The sequence below is a fragment of the Falco cherrug genome, chromosome Z (genome assembly GCF_023634085.1).
Source record: "Falco cherrug isolate bFalChe1 chromosome Z, bFalChe1.pri, whole genome shotgun sequence".
NCBI classification, from domain to species: domain Eukaryota; kingdom Metazoa; phylum Chordata; class Aves; order Falconiformes; family Falconidae; genus Falco; species Falco cherrug.
Genome location: NC_073720.1, coordinates 54,643,773 through 54,665,775, shown reverse-complemented (window position 1 = coordinate 54,665,775; position 22,003 = coordinate 54,643,773). Strand labels below are relative to the sequence as shown.

General features: G+C 39.0%; 1 protein-coding gene across 2 annotated transcripts in view; it reads right to left on the bottom strand.

Annotated features, from left to right (window-relative positions):
- Positions 1-22,003, bottom strand: part of GAK (cyclin G associated kinase) — a 77,123-nt gene that overhangs the window by 7,020 nt on the left and 48,100 nt on the right. The window contains exons 17-26 of one of the 2 annotated variants that reach the window (XM_055698856.1): positions 21,713-21,830; positions 19,285-19,364; positions 18,719-18,912; positions 16,687-16,845; positions 14,343-14,816; positions 12,206-12,376; positions 6,062-6,196; positions 5,588-5,707; positions 2,022-2,234; positions 483-631 (exon numbers count right to left, since the gene is read on the bottom strand). In XM_055698856.1, coding sequence (XP_055554831.1) covers positions 483-631; positions 2,022-2,234; positions 5,588-5,707; positions 6,062-6,196; positions 12,206-12,376; positions 14,343-14,816; positions 16,687-16,845; positions 18,719-18,912; positions 19,285-19,364; positions 21,713-21,830 — 1,813 coding nt within the window. The remainder of the gene's footprint in view (positions 1-482; positions 632-2,021; positions 2,235-5,587; positions 5,708-6,061; positions 6,197-12,205; positions 12,377-14,342; positions 14,817-16,686; positions 16,846-18,718; positions 18,913-19,284; positions 19,365-21,712; positions 21,831-22,003) is intronic. The other variant, XM_055698857.1, reaches the window with a different exon arrangement.

Sequence of the window (22,003 nt, the reverse complement as noted above, 5' to 3'; positions counted from 1 at the left end):
GTTCTACAGCCTATCTCCAGAACTGTACCTTTTCATAATTTCTTAGGTTAGCACTTGTTAACCGATAAATGCAAGGAAGTGGTCACCCTGAAGACAACTACTCACCCACCTGTTTTTTGAAAGTGTAGTTTTGTATTATCAGCCAAACCCACCTTTTCTAAGGAGACCTTTAGGAATACTAGAGATAAAGAACAGTCTGGGCTTCAAGAAATGGACAAAATCCCAGGTTCTTAATTCTCCAAGCTTAGCTGAAACAAACAGGAACTCACGTTCCATCCACACACTTCTTGTGCTATATTCACTGCCAACTGCTTCTTGCTCATGCTAATTAACTTTTACAGTTATATTCGTTTAAATACAGATAGAACTTCATTCTGTTCTATTAGTTTGCTCTGTTAATCATTGTATCCTTCTGCTGTTATCAGTAGTTCCAATCACGAGTGCAGCTTTTCACTATAAACCAAAATCAACATTAAACAAACCTTGAGTTTCAAGGGATCCGTATCTTTGGACATTTCTTGTTTTCTCATCTCAGCAATGGTCTTTGGTCCCTTTTTATCAGATTTAGTTGAAAACCCTTGATTAGATAAAAGATCCTCAAAGTCATTTTCTGAAACTTTTGGCTTTTGACCTATGAAAGAAGAAAAACATTAAATGAAAAGTTTAATAGGAGAATACATTAACGGGGAAAACACACTGCACTTAGACATACCTGCATGAGATCTCACTACCATGACAAATATTCTTCAGTGGCCTGATAAATGAATTACAAGACTACGGAAGGATAAGAACAAGAGGGGTTACTGACAAGTTCTCAGCCCAGCAGAGCAGATAACCTCGTGTGTGTACATGTGACTAAATACTTATACATCCTCTTTTTTAAAAAAATGGAGCACGAGGGAATACACACCTACCTATTTATGATTTTGGAAACAGTTCCACTTCTCCACCATAAAGTAATGCTAACTGCCGCGCAGCAGTTTTTCAAGTGACCATATACTCACTCTAGTCCAAAGTATTTACTCAACATTTAAGTATGTTGAAACAAGCACAATAATGGAGGGATAAAACATGAATAGTCATTACAGAACCAACAAATTTCAGAGAGCTGTAGAATAATTAAATTCTGAAGATGTGTTTGGATGTCATCCAGCCCAATGCCCAATCAAAACAGGGACAACAAGGTAAGTTTCTCAGGTCCTTGTCCAGTTGAGGTCCACCTATTTTCAAGGACAAGGAACCACAAGATCCATTTCCCCATTTCAGCATTTCATGATGCTAAATGAAATTTTTTTCCCTGTTCTCCAGACTTCCCTGGGCTGCAACTTATGCCCACTGCCTCTCTATCCTGTCACCTCTTTGCAGATACAGATCAACAGAATTACTTCAACATACATAAGTACCTACTGCTCACCATAATCCTAATAAAATAAAATAAATTTTTCCAAGAAGGTTAACATAGAAGAGGCTATGCCCATCCCTATATGTCTAGGTTTGCCTGTTCAGTGGGAATATCTTAAGGAACTAGTTCCAGGAATGACTCCACCTGTTCCTGTCCCCATCCTTGTTGGAAACACAAGAATTTCCAGTAAGTTTAACCTCAACCTTTCTTAAGGGTAGCTGCTATTCTTCAGGTAGGAAGAATGTTGCATCCTTTTACCTGTGTATCACAAGTGGACTAGCATGAAGCAACATTACCAACCACCTCCCCCTGGATAGGTCAAATTTACCTTTTTAACCCAGTGATGCAAAACCAGCACCCATGTGGGTTAGTGAATATAGCCTTGAGACTTTATACCCGCACCTGCAAATATTTTGGGGTCATGGCCAGTTTATCTCTGTGATATTCCAGTGTAGTTTTGCAAAAGCAGAACACCAGATTTGCCAAGCTTTTTTCTGATTTCTACTAGATAATAATCTCAACAGATATTAAAAAATGAAGGTACAAGAGTGTCTGCAGCTAACAGAGCATCTGACTAACTTCAGCAGGCCATTATAAGTGATGCCTTCAGAAAACTTACCAAAGCTTAGGGTTCTGACTCCTCTTTCTTCTCGTCCCCCAATGACACTGAAGTTTACTGTGTAATTGGGTTTAGCTGCTGTGCTGGATTTGGGCTGGGACTGCCATGAAGTACTTTGTGGTTTCATCGATTTCTGCCACTGATTTCCCAGCTTCTGAGATGGAGCAGTCTTCTGACCAAAGCCACTACTTGAAAGTCCACCACTGGAGGAACCTAACAATAAACACCTAATTAAGTTTTTCAGCTCAGTATCTGTCACCTGTTTAATACAAGTAAGACAGTTTAGTTTTGACATCCAACCACATAGTTTATAGTGATACCATTATACAAGAGAACACTTACAGAAAAACTTGTCTAAAATGAATTGAAGAGTCTCATTAACGAGTAACTTGGATGGCAGGAGCTAGAACTGTTACTGAAAGTCTCTGTCTCTTACCATTAAAGTTCTCAACTGTTAGTTTTAGCAGAAGCATCTGCTCTTGCCTGGTCAGCTAGGCATGTGTAAGGTCAGAAAATAATTTGGCATTGACATTAGTTCTGCCTCCCAATTCATTATACTTCAACAATCGTTAATATGCGGAGGACAATAAAATATTCTCAATATATTACATTTTCTTGATCATAGAATTAGTTTTTCAAATGAATGCTTTCCAAGTTTCTAGTGATTTCTTGCACTACTGTTTAAGAAAGATGAAAACATTATCCTACAGCAGCATTAGCAGGGAATGTTGCACATGAGTAAAAAAGGCACTGAAACCTGCAGGAGACTGTTGTAATCACCTTGGTGTAATCAACAAGCCTCTGTATCAACACAATATTGACTCAAATTTTAGTATCCCATTTCCTTTCATTAAACCAGTATAAAATAACCCTGCTTAGCAGCTTCACTGCTCCTTACTTTGGGAAGAACGTACAGGGCCTTTTCTCAACTCTACAATACTCACTGTAAACAAATTGAGCAGAATAAAGCTCCAACCTTCTAAATTCATTATTCAGCTTTTTGTCTCACTGAAGAAAATAAACCTGATTTTTTTTTTATTCTAAACCAAGCCACCATTCAGTTGCCCTTGACTGACTTCCTTTGGAAAGATTCCTAGAAACCGAGTTCCCTTGACAAGTTGCATATACCTGGCATTATACCGAGGCAAAAAATAGAATGATGACCGAATTTAGATACATATAGATTTTTTTTGTAAGAGAAACATTTGATATATGTGGCATCCTAAACAGCTTAAGACTTCTTCATGTTGGAAGAATTCCCTAAAAGTGAGAGAACCACAAATTCAAGACTAGTGGTCAAATATAATTACACACCTGAAGCCAGTCAGGAAGTCTAATATGAATGAAATACCAACACTTCAAAACCAGAAAATCTTTATCACTGGTCTTGAATGACAAACTTATGATCCCATCTCATTATTTCTTGGAAGAAGGTAGATTATTATTTGAATCTCCACATACATTACTGATCAGCTGCTGCTGCTTAGAACCGAACTTTCAGATCAAACATATCCCAAGCCAGCTTAAACTTACTTGTTCTTATTTTTATCCCCTTTGATTCAGCCTAAAGCCTCAGAAAAAACACCCAAGCTTGTCTGTGTAGACACAGCAATGTAAACTTGTTTTCTTCTTTCAAAACTAGTTCCCCACACCTCAGATCTCTTGATAGCTCTTTCTGGTAGCCACTGCTCATAGCTGTAACAGTTTACACAAAAAGTCTCCCCAGGGCCACCTACAAGATACCATACTATACCTCTAATACCATACCTGATAAAACCTGGTACTGCAATACAACACCTGATAGAATCTACAATTGCACTAGTTTTTTTATGAAAGCATACAATTGTATAGAAGTGATTGAAGACTGAGGTAACTAATGTGTGAAATTCACAGGAAAAAAAAAAAAATAGCCCCAGCACTTGTCAGAGTACATAACCTTCCACACTGAAAAATAATCTCATTCTACTACTCTTTCCAAGCATTCTACATTCCTTATTTCATTCTTGAAAGCAAATAAATTCTTCCTGTAGAACAAGCTAATGCCTCACTAGCAACTTTTCAACACTACACTCCTACTTTCTGGTACAAGATCATCCCTAGAAATGAAGGGTGTGAGAACAACTATTACAGAACAGTCTTGGTATCCCACCACTAGCCTCATACACTACTAACACCTCCCTCTAGCTATTGCTTGTTTTCTGTTTATGTAGCACTCCCAATTAAGCAGCTTTCATGACGACTTTTATGTGAAGGCCAAAACTCCTATGAAAAATACAACACCGAGTCTAAACTCCAGTTGCTATAACTCCCTGAAAATTCTGTTCATGCCTAAGAAGGTTAACTAGCACAGTGACATCTGGCTACTTTCTAATGCAGTCATTTTTCCTATTGAAAGTTACCTGAAAGAATAACAAATTGATCTAAATCCTGCTAAAACCAGTAAATTTCTCCCACTGGTTCAGTATGTCAAAGATAAGTTGACTTTTTTTAATGTCACACTATCTATAGATTTTATTAAAAAGTCCATACTAACCTAAATTATTAAGCTAGAAAGTTTTTGTAAACTGTTTACTGCAGAGCAGCCTTATTGGTACTGCTTCAACACCAGAATTTTGCAAGTAGTTATGCACAGGCAACATAAAGAAGCCAAATAGTGTACGTTACCTATGTTTACATAAGATAATTCCACCAAGAGGGTACTCAATGCAATACACAATGCTAATTGCCAAGGCAACAGGATAAAACCTCTGTCAGCTCCAAGCTAAGGGAAAAGCACATTTCTGTAATTCAGCAGCTCAACAAATACAGGCTGTTCCAAATCATTCCTTGGACTCTTGGCAGCTAGGCAAATTTAGCAGCTACAGATCAGCCATTTGCTATGGCAGTGTGGTCCTGAAATGCACGGACCTCAGCTCTTTTCATTGTCCTTAGTTTTTCTGCTGTTTGAGAATGCTGCAGGGCTAATTCCTGAGTCTGGGGTGAAGATAACATCCTGGAACAAGTGTTACTCCACGTTGTGTCTTATCTTCCATAACTTCTTGTGCACAGCAGTGCAAACCGACAAATAACCCTCATGCTATAGGTGTACAAGTATGGGCTTGATTTGTGCTCATCTTGAACATGACATATTTGAGCAGCGGAGCTACAAAGGCCTACTGAAATAAAACAACTGCTGCTTTGGATCTAAAAGAATTTAACTCAGGTTTCACTTTATATCCTTCACAGCACAGCATCAATCAATGCTGGATAAGAAACTTCATGCTCAGTTACTTAATCAGCAACCCTGGGTTTCTCTTACCCTCTGAACTAGATTCTGAAGCACTACGTATTACACTGTTTCTAAGTCACAGTGCGGTTATCTTCTTAAATACTATTCTGGATGTTTCATGCAATCTGAGTAAAAATTCAGTCTTTTCTTGTTACTTGTCTGCTCCCAGCAACTGCCTCAAGCTGTTTGTTAATTAAAAGAAAATGGTTTACATAAGCTATCAGTTACATTTATTGGTACAAGAAACAAATCAAATGTTAGTGGCATTATGTATAGTCTCTTAAAATTAACATCTTACCTGGAAGACCAGATCCAAGATTGGCAAGATCAGCAAAAGGATCAAAGTTCTGAGACTTAGCCTGGCTGAAAGACAGACCTGAAGACACACTGGACTGGCTCCCTGTGGTAAAAGCTTGGCCTATGTGATAAGAAAACATATCATGCACCTGGTGTATTTGGAAATTGAGAAAATGAGTAAACACACTATTTCCACAACGTCTCATGTAAACCTCCCCACCATTCTGCCCCACAACATCTTTTACCATGGCAAGAATCACCATTACTATAGACAACAAACTATTTGGTTCCTCAGCCTTGAATGTACTTTGAAAAACTACACAGGTGCCTTACTGAAGAGGCATTTAAGCACAAGAGCATGGAGTCCTTTAAGCAACAGAGCAAAAAGGCATGAAGGCAAGTTCAGCAGTATCAGATGATTAAACTGACTAAGTCTGGAGTATTTCTTATTCCCTTTAATGGAAGAATTTAATACCTTCAAAAAGAGGCTTCAACTGTGGTGATGCTACATCACTCGTTGCCGAGGAATCTGCCCAAGAATCCCATCCACCTAAGAGATCTGGATGGCTTGCAGAAGATGCTATTTTAGGTGGCTCTGGTGTCAAATTCCCTACAGAAAAAGAAAACCATCACAATAATTGATATCCTGCCAATACCAATAGAACTGTGTACCACATTGCCAGCTACAATGACCAACTACACAGCTTGCTTAAACTTCCCCGTAACACAGCCATGCAGTCTTACACAGGACTCAGAAGGGTTTTACCACTGGAATTCCTTCATTTGTATTTGAAACATCTCATGCACTTCATAGAGGAGGTATTTTCATGCATAGGCAGTGCTACGATTTTAACAACTTCGGTCTCCGGGGCAAAAGGACTAGCTAAGGGTTGGCTTCAGGGCACACTGATGATCCTGACAACACAACGGCTAACGAGAAAGCAGCAGTGCTTATGAAACAGTGCTCCATATCACTCAGCAGTCTGGGTGCTAACAGGTGGAGCCAGGTCATTTCAAACTGCAGGTTTGACTACTCCAGGCCTCGTGTGACAAAGGGAGCTCTTGACAAACTAATAGCCCTTTTCAGTTCAATACATGAATGAATGCATGCAATTAAAAAGCAGAATACAGGAAGAGTGATCTCTTCTGCGAAAAGATTGAGAATCACTAGCTCAGTGGATAGAAGCTGCTTTTCTATGTGCAAAGCAAAAGCACCATGCTAACTGAGAACAGATAATGAAACAGTCACATTCAAAAGGATGCAAGGCTGCTTCCACTAACTTCTAGAATGTGCCCTATCCCATACAGGGTTATAACTGCCACCACCTGACAAAAAATGATTTTGCACTTTCTGACACACAGAGTATGAGGTGAGCCATCCTCGGAATGAGAGGTCCTAGATAAGGAACACTCAAAAGCTGCACGCCAGCTCTGAGCATTCCCTTCAAGCACAGCTTGCAGAGACAAAGCAGAACCGCCCCTTCAATGCTATGACAACAGTCAGTGCTACAGAGCAAAGGTGGTATTTCAAAGCCAGTATATTTAGTGGTACTCGAAGACATTTCCAAAGACTAGAATTTGGAAAGCTAACCCGGCCATCCTTTCAGAAATTGTGATGTTTTGATGCTTTGGATGTTCAGACACTACATCACAGCTTTTCACTTTTCTCAGCTTTACATTCTGAATAGCTACCAAGTCACAAAAACTATTTTATCTTACTTGAGGAAATAACTTGAAGCAAATTAAATATCCCTTCCACCACCTCAATCCACTAATTGTATTTATACTTAGATCTTATGGTTGCAAACAGAGAACATTAAATACTCTGCAGGAAATGTCTGCCGAGAGCCTGTATTCCAGCATTATCATCTCTGCTGCATGTGAAGGAAAATATCAAAATAAAATGCACAAAGACTCCAAAGTCTTCTGAAGGTATGGTACAATTTTCAGCCCTTTCTCCAGACTTAAGCTTGAGAGAAATAAGAGTAAGCTAGACTAAACTACAGCTGAATGCACTTGAAAGACTAAGAACACACTATGGGGATCAGCTGTTTTATAACTGCTGGTTTAAGAGCAATCAAATTCATCACATCCCCCACCCTGAACAAAGCAGGGAGCAGCCTACTTGTTCAGCAGTAAATTCACTATAAATAGTACAAGCTTACACTCATCCGTTATGCTTTTATCACAAAAATCTGAAACAATGGAGTACAATGTGCAATACACTGAACAGATAAGATGTTCCTTCTGCAACTGTTTATTCTTATGCTACATTCTTTCTAGTTGTACAATTTGGGCATTACAATAGATTTTCACATCAAGAAATAGTGCTACCAACATGATACTCCTACCTCTACATATTTTTGAAGAGACCACATGCTGAATCCCTGATTTTTGTAACCTGGCACACTGGAATCATACAGATACATTACGGTAAAGGAGCAGAATATCTAAAGAAAGAGTAAAACATGAAGCATAGCTAAACATTCAGAAAGTTGAAGCAATTTATTACGGGCAAGGAGATCCATAGCTGCTTGCCCCTTAAGTTCTTCTTTAACGCACATATGTATAATCCTTAGCCATAAAGCAGTAAACTGCTGAAGGTCAGAGCACAGTGCTTTACTAACAGTGCTCCAACCAAGCTAAGATACAAGAATAAGTTGGTGGTAATCAGATCACACTTCCCAGCTTCCCAAAATAAGAGCCCTACATTTTAGTCTATCAAACACACCACCTCACATTAGGTTTTCTTTATTTAACTTGTCATCTCTACAGGAAATCCTTTAATCACAGAGGACAACAGGATTTTCTGTGGACCAAGAGGCTGGTTTAATATGACACAAGGTTTTTTTAACCTTCTCTAAAGCCTGACTGAGAACAGCCTGAAACTAACTTCTACACAGGAGAATACTACATTGGTCAATCAGGTTTCTTTTGATCACCTTCTGCATCTCCTGATCAGATCAGTTCATTCTTGCAAAGGGAAACACATTCCTGACTCAACTTGCATTAGAGATGACCACCTACTTGCATATCCAAACAAATCCTTTCTGTTCTCAAAAGCGCTCGCTGAGCAGGTACCTACTAAGGAAAAAAGGATACTCCTCCAGCTACTGGTGACAGCTTGTTTTTGCAAGTGTGGCCACTCAAGTGCAGGTTATCGATTCTGAACTCAGTCATCCTACTAGCTTCTCTAAATTACTAGTTTTTTCACAGAAAATTAAAATACCTTGTTAACATACTGCCATTTAGCAAAATTGATCAACATTTTTATAGTACAGGATAGAATGCCTTAACAGATCAGATATTCTTTAAGACCCATTTTTCCTACAAATTGAAATCACATTTTAACACTCCTATGATTTTAAATTTCAAGGCACCCTAAGAAATACAAGCCTAAAATTCTAATTCTTGATTACGCTCACTGAAACCGCTTTTTCCTGTTATCTATAGAGGTTCAGTAACTGTTTACTACTCCAGAAAGCTTACCCATCGCTAAAATTTAATTCTAGACACGTATTACCGCTCTAACAGTAGATTCACCATGTCTCATGGCTGCAGCTTATTTTGAATGAACACTGACATTACTACTAATTTTTTTAGTGTGTTTAAAATTGTTCCTCACTTTAATGACTTCCTGTTTGCACTTTCTTCTGCTTGCTCAACATAATTCTTCCAAATACGTCATTTGAAAACACGCCCTCATTTGCCCTCTTCTCCAGTTGCTAGTTACCACGTCCTTTCACTCACTCATGTTAGAAGCATTACAGCTATTAATTTTTCAAACTTCCCTGCTAAATACCTGAGCCTTTACCATTCCATCTGGTCACAAATACATACTCCATTTCAGCTGAACACAGAAAAGTCGTCCATTTTAAAGTCGTCCTTTCGGTAAAGATAAGGAGCATGAAATATTATCCCAAGTCCTCCACTCCCACAGGGTTTTTAAAGCCTGAATATCAATGGAGAAAGATTGGGAAATCCCTGTATAACTGTAGACTAAACAAGAAGATGGGTACATTTTAAGCATCTTTTCCTTGTGTTGACAGAAAGCTCCAGAAATCACATTAAAATAGCAGTATGCTAATGCATTTACCACAGTGCAAGTTTTCAGCCAAAATAAGGAATAGTACACATGAAACAGTAAGCAGTGAAGTCATGTGTCAAAATATTTCTTTTCTTCTGTACTTGCTCAGATGTTACTAACAGCTGAACATTGATGGTGGTCTCCTAGAGGTTGCAGGGAAACATTCAGAGAGCAGAAAATCACGTTTATGTATTTTTACAACTTAAATTTAGTATATGAAAGAGTCCTCTGTCATATAGGGATTGAAGCACCTCTGATATGAGGACAGGCTGAAGATCCTGGTATTGTTTAATCTGGAGAAGAGAAGGACTGGGGGTGGGCAATCTTACCAATGTGTATAAATACTTAACAGGAAGAAATAAAGACAGCCAGGCTTCTTAGTGCTGTTCAGTGGAAGGACAAGAGGGCAATAGGCACAAACTGAAACACAGGAAACCCCATTTAAGCAGTAGTTTTTTCTGTAAGAGTAGTCAAGTACTGGCACACAAGTTGCCCATAGAGGTTGTTGAGTCTTGTTAAAGACTGCATCCTTGGAAACAATGAAAATCAGCAAGGTCATGGTCTTGAGCAGCCTGTTCTACCTGACCCTGCTTTGTGCAGGTCAACTAGATAATCTTCAGAGGTCCCTGAATCTGGAGTGAGATGAGATTTTTTGGCCAAGATGATGCTCCACAGATCAGTATTGATTAAAACTTCTGCTTTACAGAAAAAAAAAAAAGTATCATCTGCTTGGTAATCTCATGTAGTGACAATGAAAGTGTCATAATTAAAAGCAGCATAAAACTGGCAACTATACAACTATAACACACAGCTGTTACTGTATCCAGGCCAGAACAAAAATGCTGCAAAGAAAGCAGCAAGTGGGATCTTCTCAGCAGAATCAACCACAGCTCAAATATAATGCTTAAATACATGGTAGAGAGGCTAATCAGCTGGCTAGTCTTATTTCAAGGATGAAGGCCTCATCTCAGACAGGCAAATACTGCATTTTTTTAAACAAGTTTCTCTGTAGCTAACACTCAGACTGCATCACTCAAAGGCAGGGTCAACTAGACAAGACTGTCCAACAATGATGGCAACTCAAAACTGCATGCAGTAAGTGCTGGGAAGAAAATGCTGCTGGATTCAGGGTGAGGAATGTGATACCACCATTCCTAACTACATCCAATTTCTAAGTAGGGGTCTGCAAGGGCAGACTCTGTGAGGAGAGGCCTAACTGCTCCATGCTGGACACAACCAGCTCCAATAGACCTACCGCAGGATACAGCTGCCAAGTGCTGCTCAGCCAAGAGGGGTTGTTTTCACCTCTGGAAACACATACATAAATAAGAAAGGGTAAAAAACACTGCACAGCAGCTGTGAGTGAGAAAAGCAAATGAAAACCAGCCCTGCAGACACCAAGGCCAATGGATGAAGGGGAGGAGGTGTTCCAGGTGCCAGAGCAGAGATTTCCCCACAGCCTGTGGAGAAAATCACAGTGGAGTAAAAATATCCACACTGCAGCCTGTAGATGAGCCCGTGCAGATGGATGTACGCTGGACACAGCCACAGCCCATGGAGAGGAGCCCACACAGCAGCAGGCTCCTGGCAGGAGCTGCAGCCCCTGGAGGACCCACACTGGAGCAGTCTGCTCCTGAAGGACTGTACCCTACAGAGACCCATGTTCCTGAAAGCCTAACCCATGGGAAGGACCTACACAGGAGCAGGGAACAGTGCGGGATGAGACAGCAGCAAAGAGCTGTTACAGACTGGCCACAAGCTCCATTCCTATGGAGAGGACCCACACTTGTCTTTGAAAGTCAGATTTAAAATGCCAACACTTCTGGCTCTACCACTCCATTTCTGTAAGGGTATGCTTCTCTAAAGAATGAGCATGCTCAGAAGCTCTACTTAGTAACACTTTGAAAATAATGTGTTTAGCAAGGAGATATGAGAAGACCGAACAGATCACAAAGCTTTTTGTTTAATGACAAATAGATTTTAAAATAAATGCATGAGGAAAAGACATCACCAAGAATACGTCAGAAATTAAATGAAAGAAATAAGATTAGAGTATTACATAATGTACTCCACAAGTGTATTACCAGAAGACGTTCAGATCAAGAAGGTCCAAGCTAGCTTCAGCTTGCATTTAAATAATTGGCTACATTATAATTTGACTTGCTCATTTCTTTTCCAAGTCTTTCAGAAAAAATCTTTAAAAACTGAATACAATCAAAATAGCATCGTCATTAACTTTGCAGGTGTTTGTGTACTCTCATTTCTAAGTACTCTCAGAGGAAACTCCAGCTCCCAACAGAAGGTGAGCAATGCTAGAAATCCTCTCACCTCATAAATAATAGCATGACATTATACAGGAGACTCTCACTACTTGGTGCATATGTATTTGCATTCCCAGAACATGGAGCTAATTAAAACAGCAGTCAAAACAAGTGCATCTGTTAAGACACTAATCCACCTTGACTAAGCTGAAAGACAAATGCACAGAGCAGCAGCAACTGTTCAGAAACAGAACACCAGAAGCACACTTACCTAAATTTAAGAAGTCTGAGCTGGAAGAAGGCGGAAGCGAACTGTGTGTGGAAGGAACTGTACTAGGTGTAGATACCGAGCTTGGATTAAGGAAGTCCCCAAAGAGGTCTGGACCAGACAGGGCTTGATTCTCTGAAGTTGATGACATTGTGAATGGGTCGAAAGGATCAGCTAAAAAAAGAAGCAAAACCAAAAATTATCTTACGACAAATTTCAGAATAAACAAAGTTGAAAAAGCCTTACTCCTCTGGAAGCACAGACAAAAAGCAAAGTTCATGTCAGTAACTGCAGCAGCCTTCTAAGACTTTTTCCTGGTACAGAGTCACCATTTGTCCCTTCCTCTAGACATCTGTACTTCAATGTTGGTACATACACAATACGAACAGCTACGTTTTCAAACAAAAGTCCTTGAAAAGGCTGCATACTTTCAATAACATTGTTAACTTCATCCATGTAAGAAACATCTTAAATTTTACCGATCAACTGCAAACAGAAGAATTACATTTTTTAGATGCTCTATAATGCCAAACCTCCAAAGAATTTAAACAAATCTACTATCAAACTACTAAAAAGATAAACTAAAACATTCATACCACCGTTTCGACTTGAAGGCATTAGTGACTGGGGTAGAAAGCACGTCAACTCAAAAATGAAAACCAAAAGAAGCCAGGCTTTCAACAAGTCTCTAGTGATCACAATGAAAAAAAACTAAGTGGAAGAGTATTTATAGTCAGCATGGGGTAACACGTGACAGTCAGCTGGAATAAAGGCTCGAGATCTTCTGCTGCCCTCTAGGGTCAAAATCCTCAAAAGCCCAGGGGCTCCTGCCACAACTCACTCAAACTGAAGAAAGGAATAACCCTGCCATAGTGCCCTAGCACATCCTGAGGCGATGGCCACATTGTACAAGACTCAGTAACACTTCAAAGAAACAAACCCTGGATTGTCATCAAGCTATTTTACTATAGTATCAGACGTACACAAAATCTCAAGTACAAGTTTGATGTGTAAACTAAAATACAACAAAGGCCAAATATTCTCACTTCTGCCATTATCTTTCTCTTATCCAATTCAAAGGTAAAATTAGATCCATACATGGCTACTACCCAGGTGTTTCCTGGAGTAGATATAGGAAAGGCATAGTTAAAGTATTAAAGATTCTCTTTTATGGACTTCTGCCAGTGTAAAAAAGGTAAATTGATTCCTCATTCATCACAGTATAATACTGCACTGCTTCAGAATTACAATATTTGAAATCACCTAAATGTTCTACAAAAACACTTTACAGTTGTATGTAGATCAAAGCTTTTAGTCTAAATGAATTATCTTTGTGCAAATAAGCTAAATCTTGTAACAGTTACCCAGATTATTAGACTTAATATTCTCAGAAATCTTAGCGTTAACATCAGGCAGAGAGTTGCTGTTCCCTAAAGTTTAGTCATGTGACAGGGCTAATGATCCATTGCTAAGAGGAGCAGAACCTCTGAACTGAAATGTCTTGTTTCAAATACCAAATACAACAGGACGTAACATTCTCTTTCAGGATACAGACCTGCCAACATCATCAGTAAAAACAGCAAGAAAACACCTTTTAGCAGTACCCTTATCCTACTGGTTTGAACAACAACCTACAGAATTTCCAGCTGCCTAGCAATCTTACATGATTAACACAAAAAACCCTCACAGATGCTTGACCTAAACTCACAGCTCTGTACCACACCTAATGCTACTGCTTTCTCCCACTTCGTGTAAAGCAGTAAGTTACTACAAGTCTATGCCTTAGTAGGAAAAGTTATTTACACAGGGATTTAGAAAAGGATGTAGCATGTAATGTTTGTATGGGGAGGTTATGGATTCTTTAAAAATACCGAGTCCCCTTTAAATTCAAAATTTGATTCTTTTCCATTTACATGGTTTGAAGTTAACAGGATACTAGCAACATAACAAAATACTTGGGTAATATACAGCAACTTCTCTCATTCATGCAGTAAAACACCTGCTCTATGTAGATTCTTGCTATAGACCAACAGGGCTTCACTGGACCAATAAAAATACAGTACTCATTTTCCAAGCAAAATGCAAGCAGCAGCTTTTATCTTTTGGCCAGCTGAAGAGTACTAATGTTAATTTTATGTACCTGAAGACATGGTTGCTGCTGAAGACACACCCTGAGTAGCAGCTGGACACTGACTGCTGAAAAAGAAATCTGTTCCTTGTCCAAGGAGATCTCCAGTGGGCCCTTCTGAAATCTGTGATGCATTATTCACAAACAGATTGTTCAGCAAGTCTGCATTACTTGATGAAGAGTTTACTTCTGAGATAGGTTGTTTCTGTTCTGGTGAAATGTCGGAATGTAGTCCAAGTAAGTCTACATTCTCTTCAGGAAGAGATTTTTGTAATGGTGCAGATGGAGCTTCAAAATTTGCTTCAAAAAGCAACTCGCCTTCTGGAGTAACACAGTCTTTTTCATTATCAGCGACTGCACTTTCTTCACCTGGAAATGTAGGGAATTCCTCATCTGAAGGATCACTCTCCTCCCTATCATCAGATAGTTGAACACGATCATTTTTAGATGAACTGTCCTCTACTCCACTTTCTGGACTTTTTCCTTCTTGAATAAAAAGAAACAGCTTTAGATTACCAGGATTCTTCTGTCAACTAGGATAAGACAGACTTACACAGTGACATCATATGAAACCAATCATTAATTAAACAAAGCTCACAAAAGCACTGACGAAAAAAGAACTTTTGCCTACCACCTCTTTATACAGGGCAGGCAAAGGGGCAGCTCAGTACCACGCTTGCCACTCTGCATGGTCAGGTGTTAGGAACTTTTTCAAAATGAGACTGACTTGGACATTCACCTCTGGACATAGTACCACTTATGGCTTAGAAGATGTCCTGGTTTCAGCTGGAACAGAGTTCATTTTCTTCTTAGTAGCTGGTGCAGTGCTGTGTTCCGGATTTGGTGTGAGAACGGTGTTGATAACACACTGATCTTTTTAGTTGTTGCTAGGTAATATTTATACCAGGACTTTTTAGTTTCTCAGGCCTTGCCTGCAAAAGGGCTGGAGTGACATATGAAATTGGGAGGGAGCACAGCCAGGACAGCTGACACAAACTAGACAAAGAGGTATTCCATACCATGGGACATCATGCTTGGTACATAAACAGGGAGGGGTCAGCTGGGGCCTGCCAATAGCTGCTCAGGGACTGACAGGGCATCTGTCAGTGGATGGTGACCAACCGTACTGTGCATCACTTGTTTTCTTTTCTCCCTTCCCTTTGGATTTCATTCCTCTCCTCTCCTCCGTCCTTTTCACCATAACTGTTATTATTATTGTTCTTTGGGGTTTATTTTATTTCAATTATTAAACAGTTCTTATTTCAACCCTTAAGTTTTACATTCCAGTTCTCCTCCCCATCCTTCTGGGTGAGGCTGGGGTGAGTGAAAGACTGTATGGTACTTAGTTACCAGCTCAGGCTAAGCCACGACAGGATAACATACTAACATTTCCAGTTGTTGCTAAGTAATGTTTATAGGAAGTCAAAGACTTCCCAGTTTCTCAGGCCCTACCAGCAAGAAGATTGGAGGAGCACAAGAAATTGTGAGGGGACACAGCCAGGACAGCTGGCCTGAACTAGCCAAAGGGATACTCCATACCACAGAATGTGATGCTAAGTATATAAACTTGGGGGAGTTGGCCAGGGCCCACCAATCACTGCCTGGGGACTGGCTGGGCATCAGCCAGCGGCTGGCAAAGCAATTGTACATTACTTGGGGTTTTTTTCCTCCTTTCCTTTGGATGTTATTCCTCTTCTCCCTTCTTTTCATTACAATTGTTACTATTATTATTAATTATTTTATTTCAACTATTAAATTATTCTTATCTCAGCCCTCAAGTTTTACCCTTTCCCTGGTTCTCTCCCCATCCTGGGGCAGGGTGTGTGTGAAATGAGCAAGTGGTTGTGTGGTGCTTAGTTGCCAGCTAGGGTTAAACCACAACAGATCACTAACTGCTGCTCCAACTCAACAATAACATCAGCGACAGCATGAGCAGTTACTGATATTTTTGCCAATACAGCAGAACCCAGAAAAAGGACTTGCACATGCACTACAAATTTACATTTTCTCAGTCCAAACACTGATCTGGACTCCACCGGCTAGTCTACTTTTTCTCTGTTCCTCAGCCAGCCTAAGGGGGCTGTGGGAAGGCAAAGGTTTCCTTGCAGACCTTTAAGGTTAAGATTTGTGCAGAAAAAGAAAAACTTAGCTCAGCGTTTAAGCCACACACAACACCAAAAAAACATTACTTTACACAAATGAAGCAGAATGGCCTGTAGACCTCACTCTTTAAATAGCTTTTTGTCATGGTCTGGTGAAATAGTGACTTCTGCTGCATAAGAAGGTTTAAGCGCTCATTGGAAGGTGTATAAGACAACAAGCACAATAAATAGTTACTTCAGAGGAAAACCCATACCTTTCCAGTCCAGAGAATGAAAGAAGTTATTTGCATCAGTACTACTGCTGTGTGGGGATTCTGTATCAGTAGGTGCACTTTCTGAAGACTGCTCCAGCTGGGATGCTTCTGCTTCATATTGTGCAGTTGAACCTGGTTGTCTAGGCAGCTCTGGTTTCCCTATAAAATAGAATTTAAGTCAGAACCCTTGGGGAGAAACTTCCAAAACTCAATCCTGGTCATAGCAGCTAGTATTTGGCTTACAGAATGACTGCTGTACCACAACAACTGTCTCGAAGTGCCTATTATTCTACAAAGGCACAAAATTCCCTCCCTCACACTCCATTCGAAATTGGCATTATTGTTTCAACTGCAAAAGCTATCAAGACCCTGTTTTCAACTTTAACATCAGATTACATCAGATTCATAGCAAAGCACTCAAGCATTCTGACATTTGAAGGAAAATGTAATTGACACCTCACTTGTGCCATTGTATAGAATATGCAAGAGCTAGGAACAACATCCGCAATACAGAACAGAACAGCAGGAAAGAGCAAATGCAGCTACAGGAAAAAAAACAACCAAGCAGAGTATAAAGCCAGAGAAGAACATGGCAGTTGTTAACAAACATCTCCAAGGAGTTAAGTAATACACTGTGTTCTGTGATTAACTACTCCTTACATTTATTATTTTACTGAGGTCACCAGATTATGTGACTCTCGTGTAAGACTGAGTTAGGCTGAGTTACCTACTGCTGTATCAGCTCTCAAAAAGGAGATTTCTCCAAGGCAAGTATGTAGACTCCCTAAATTAGTAAGTGTTCATTCACTGTTTGAAAAGAATGTGATGAATCCTTGGAAGAAAGCTAGCTGTCTAAATCTAAATACCAAACCAGTAGAGCACCCTCTTTCCACATACTCAGCTGTAGCTTACAGAGAAGCTGAAAAAAGTCTGTCTCAGAAAACATACATGAAAGGTCATTAATAACGGAATAGTACAAATTCAATTTTAATAAGCAAGTTTTATAAAACCTATCGTCCTTATCCTATATCCTTCCCACCAGTTTAAAGAAATATTTTTAGTGAGATTTGAAACTCTTACATTTCATTTATCAGAAAATGAAAACAACTTTAAAAATGAGTAATTGTTACAATCCTCATTGTCAATGAAACTTTAGTGAGCTGTGTTCAGAGATTTTTAAAATATACATAACCTAAGTTAAATAGAAAATTATCTATATCATAACACTAACCAAACATAACCTGCTAAAAAAAAAAAAAAAGTAAGACGGCAGCAACTACCTTGTACCAAAAGAAATGTAATTAAGATGTACCATATTAAGAGCAGAGACTAAGATCTCGTGTATGGTGTACTAAAACCACCACAGTAATCTCCATCATGCTTTTTATTCTGGAAGCACAGAGAAGGTTTAAGAGACTTAATGAAAATGTCAAAGCTCATTACTGATACCAGGAGAAGAAGAAAGATCCTGAACAGCATTAACCAGAATTAATGCAGACATCTACAGATGAAGCACAGAATACGTAGTACCAGAAAAACTGAACATCTGCTGGAGCACAATAGAAGAAGTTGAGAAATTGAATTATGACATTACTTGGCTATACGTAATTAAAAATATTTTTATGTTTTATTCTTAAGACCATTTGTGAGGAACGCTCAGATGATTTTAAGTGAAATAATGGTGCTGGTTAGCCAAGTGAAGTTCTTTCAAGACATTTTGCCTACAAATCCTGGTTGTTACAATTCCATTTGCTAAAATCCCTGCAAATAGGATATTCATAGCTATCAAATAGTAAAGCAAGCAAATGTAATGACAGTGGATAAAGTGTAAAGACAAGGAAAATTATAATCCCTTATTGAAGGATAATTTATACTCCTTCATATAATGGAAAATTTTAAGTGATATTTACAAAAAAATACACCTTTTAAATTTCTTTCATTTAAAGGAATGTCAGAAATGAAACAAAAGCCTCAAATGTTAAGGACATTAGAAACTTTAGCATGTTCTCTAGTTTTTCAAAAGATTCATTACCAAATTTTGATAAAATCTCTTGTTGCTCCTCTCGGGTGGAGAAGAGGATCTTGGGATTCAGTCCCTTTATATTCATGTTATCCCATGGTGGCTGTTCACAGCTAGGTCTGCCTCTGGGCTCCACCTCTACTTCCAGATTGACTTGAAATAAATCAGGATATTTTTCTTGTATGTCACAGGCATCCAGATCATACCTGAAAAGATGCATACAAGTAGGTTCTTGATACTGATTGCTAACTAGATTAAGTTCACCACAGTCCAAGGCAAATTTTTAAAGGAGTTAGTATCAGGCTGTATCAGTATCAGTTAGTATCATGCTGTATTTGTATACTTTTTCTACGGATTTTAAACCGATGGTATATTGGTATGTGGGGTTTTTTTGCTGTATTATGAACAAAACCTTCAGTTTCCTTCAGATGAGAAAACAAAAGAACCGTATTGCAATCAAAGTCATTTACTTCCTACACTAACCATATTTCCTCCCCCTGCCACGTTGGTTTGGCAGACTAAACAGTTTCAAATAAAACTTCTGCCAGTTTCCTACATAGGAACAGGTGTCAACATACTTGGCAAATTTCACTGTGGTAGCATTTCGGGGCACAAAACCTGTGTGGAACTGTATCTGAAACATCTTCATTGAAGCCATCTGTTGAAAACAAGAAATACAGGGAAAATAGATAAATCCACACGATTAGTATTCTGCACAGTGTTCTGCCTTCATTACAAAACAAAATATTTTCAGTATTAAAATACTTTAAAGTGTTTGTTTTGCTACCATTTCACCTTAATTCTACGTATACTTTATCTTGAGAGACTTAAATGCAGCTTGAGACAGAATGTAGACAAATCTATTACTACCAGAAACAAACCAAAAGACCTCAAACCAGCTATGTCTCACTAACCTAAGGCTATCAAAGTCTGTTAAGCACTTCCAGACCCTGTTCTAGAGGCTGAAACTGCATGACCTCTGTTGCTTTCCTGAATATCATACATCCAGAAAACCTCACTGTGCAATACACTAATCAGGAAATACACATATAAACAGGAGTCCATTCAGAACAGTTTTAAATGTAGCACATTCTAACGGACACTTCGTAAGAAACGCAGAGCTCTTTCCTATGCAACTTCAAGTCAACCATCCATCCCAGAGAGAATTATAGGGCTTGTCCAAACTGATTCATTATAGCCTTTCAACTTTCCCAACTCATTTTTTTCTGCTGACAGAAAGACTACTTTCCCATGCCTGATCAGCATATGAGAGTCCAGAAAATGCTACTATAGAAGTTTAATGTACCTCCTGGTCTTACACAAATCTAAATTACAGCAAACTGATACATCCACAATGTATTTGTTCACTGGCTTCAGTTACAACACAAGTGGAATAGTCTTGCCAGTCCTTACAAAGAAAGTATTACAGTAACAGTCAAGTAAATATGACAGACTAAAATAGAATTATGGAAGTTCTCCTTGTAAATGAGCATTTATTGAACATCATAACCAAAAGTCAAGTGACAGACAAAGCACTGCTAGCAGGTTGAGGGAGGTTATCTTTCCCCTCAATCCAGCACTAGTGAGGTCACATCTGAAGTCCTGTGTCCAGTGCTGGGCTCCTCAGTATAAAACACACATGGACATACCAGAGAAAGTTTTTCTGATCCATCCATCCCTACCCTGGTCTACACATGAAAACCTGAACATCCTATTAAATCAGTTTTCTTAATCCCTTGCTATGCAAGACATTTCCTGGAAGATAAAACAAATCCCCCCTCAGATTAACTGTGAGCCAGTGGGAGCCATTCGCAATGCCCAGCTCTAGGCATGTAACAGCAATATTGAAATGTGGTGGTTGATCTCTGTAAGAGTTCTGCACAGAGCTTCAAGGAGCAATTTAGAGGACATGCACCTATGGACACATTTAATACCTTTCCACCAAGGCTCCACACCAGGATCATTACAAACACTGTTGATGTATCAGTTACAGCAGACGGATGGGAAAATCCTAATGTCTTCCAATCAGTGACTAAATGCCAAAGAAACTTATCTCTGAAACTGAGATCGCACAAGGAGTATAAACTCAATTTTCCCCAGCTGCATGCCTTCTTCACTGATGATCTTGAACCATATACTAGTTATTTTTGTGCATTAGAGAATCTTTTCACTGAGCTTTCAGGTTTAAAGTATCTTGCATCTGTCCCACAGCACTCTGGTGACATTAAGAAAGTTCTGAATCTCTGCAACATGACAAGATTTGATACTCACCTTTCTACGAAGTAGAAAAAACACAGGGGAAACCATTTATTTCAGTAGTAGTAGATATGTATGAATATGCTTGTTTGCCCCAGATGTATGGAAACTGTCTGAAGAACCCCTGGATCGATTTTCACAATGCTTTAAGTTATCCTAAACTTTGCACTACCCCTTCCTATCTTCTACATGGATCTCCAAGTTTAATTTGGGTTACTCATCTAGAAGAAAAAAAAATCCCATGCTTCATTCTTAGAAATTGGAAGACAGGCTTCATTAGCAAGTTTTTGGGATCCTGCAATACACTTGCATCCACAGTTGAATTAAAGGAAACATGCATTCTGCCTAAGAAAACAAAGACTAGTAAGAAAGCTTGCTATAAAAACTTGACCTAGCTCTAGAAACAGGATACAAAACCACATGGTTTCTTCTAGCCTCTTATGTACAGGCAGTCCCTGAAATTCCACTTTTTTACTGTGTGGAGGCTTTCTGTGCAAATATAGTGAATATCACTACTGAAGTAATCTCAAGAAATGCTTACCAAAGCACCTACATGCAGAGCACTAAGAACGAACATACACATTAGCCTTGAAAAAGCTGAATTCCCAAGTGCATGAAAACCTCACATGTCTTTGAACAAAGAAAAGGAAATAAAGCCATGTACTTAATGAGATCACAAACACAAGTATAATACAAAATTGTAACAAGAAAAAGCAAATTTTCCATGCAGGCTGTTACATTTATCATTACCTTAGCTTGTAGTCGGCCTCCTAGGGTTGACCTGGCATGATAGATCACAATGAGAACATCGCCCTGGACTGTTATACCTAGCGGAATTACTGCTTTCCCATCTTCAATTTTAAACTCTCTAAAGAAAAAAACATAACCACAGTTAATTTCATTTTTTAAAAATAATGTATTACCTTATGTTTTGTTTTGTTTCTCCAAGGCCTTCAATATCAACCCATAAAAAACTGCTTCAAGTTCTTATTACAGAGAATTTGCTCTAAATGATTAAAATTTAAAAGCTGCTCTGTAACA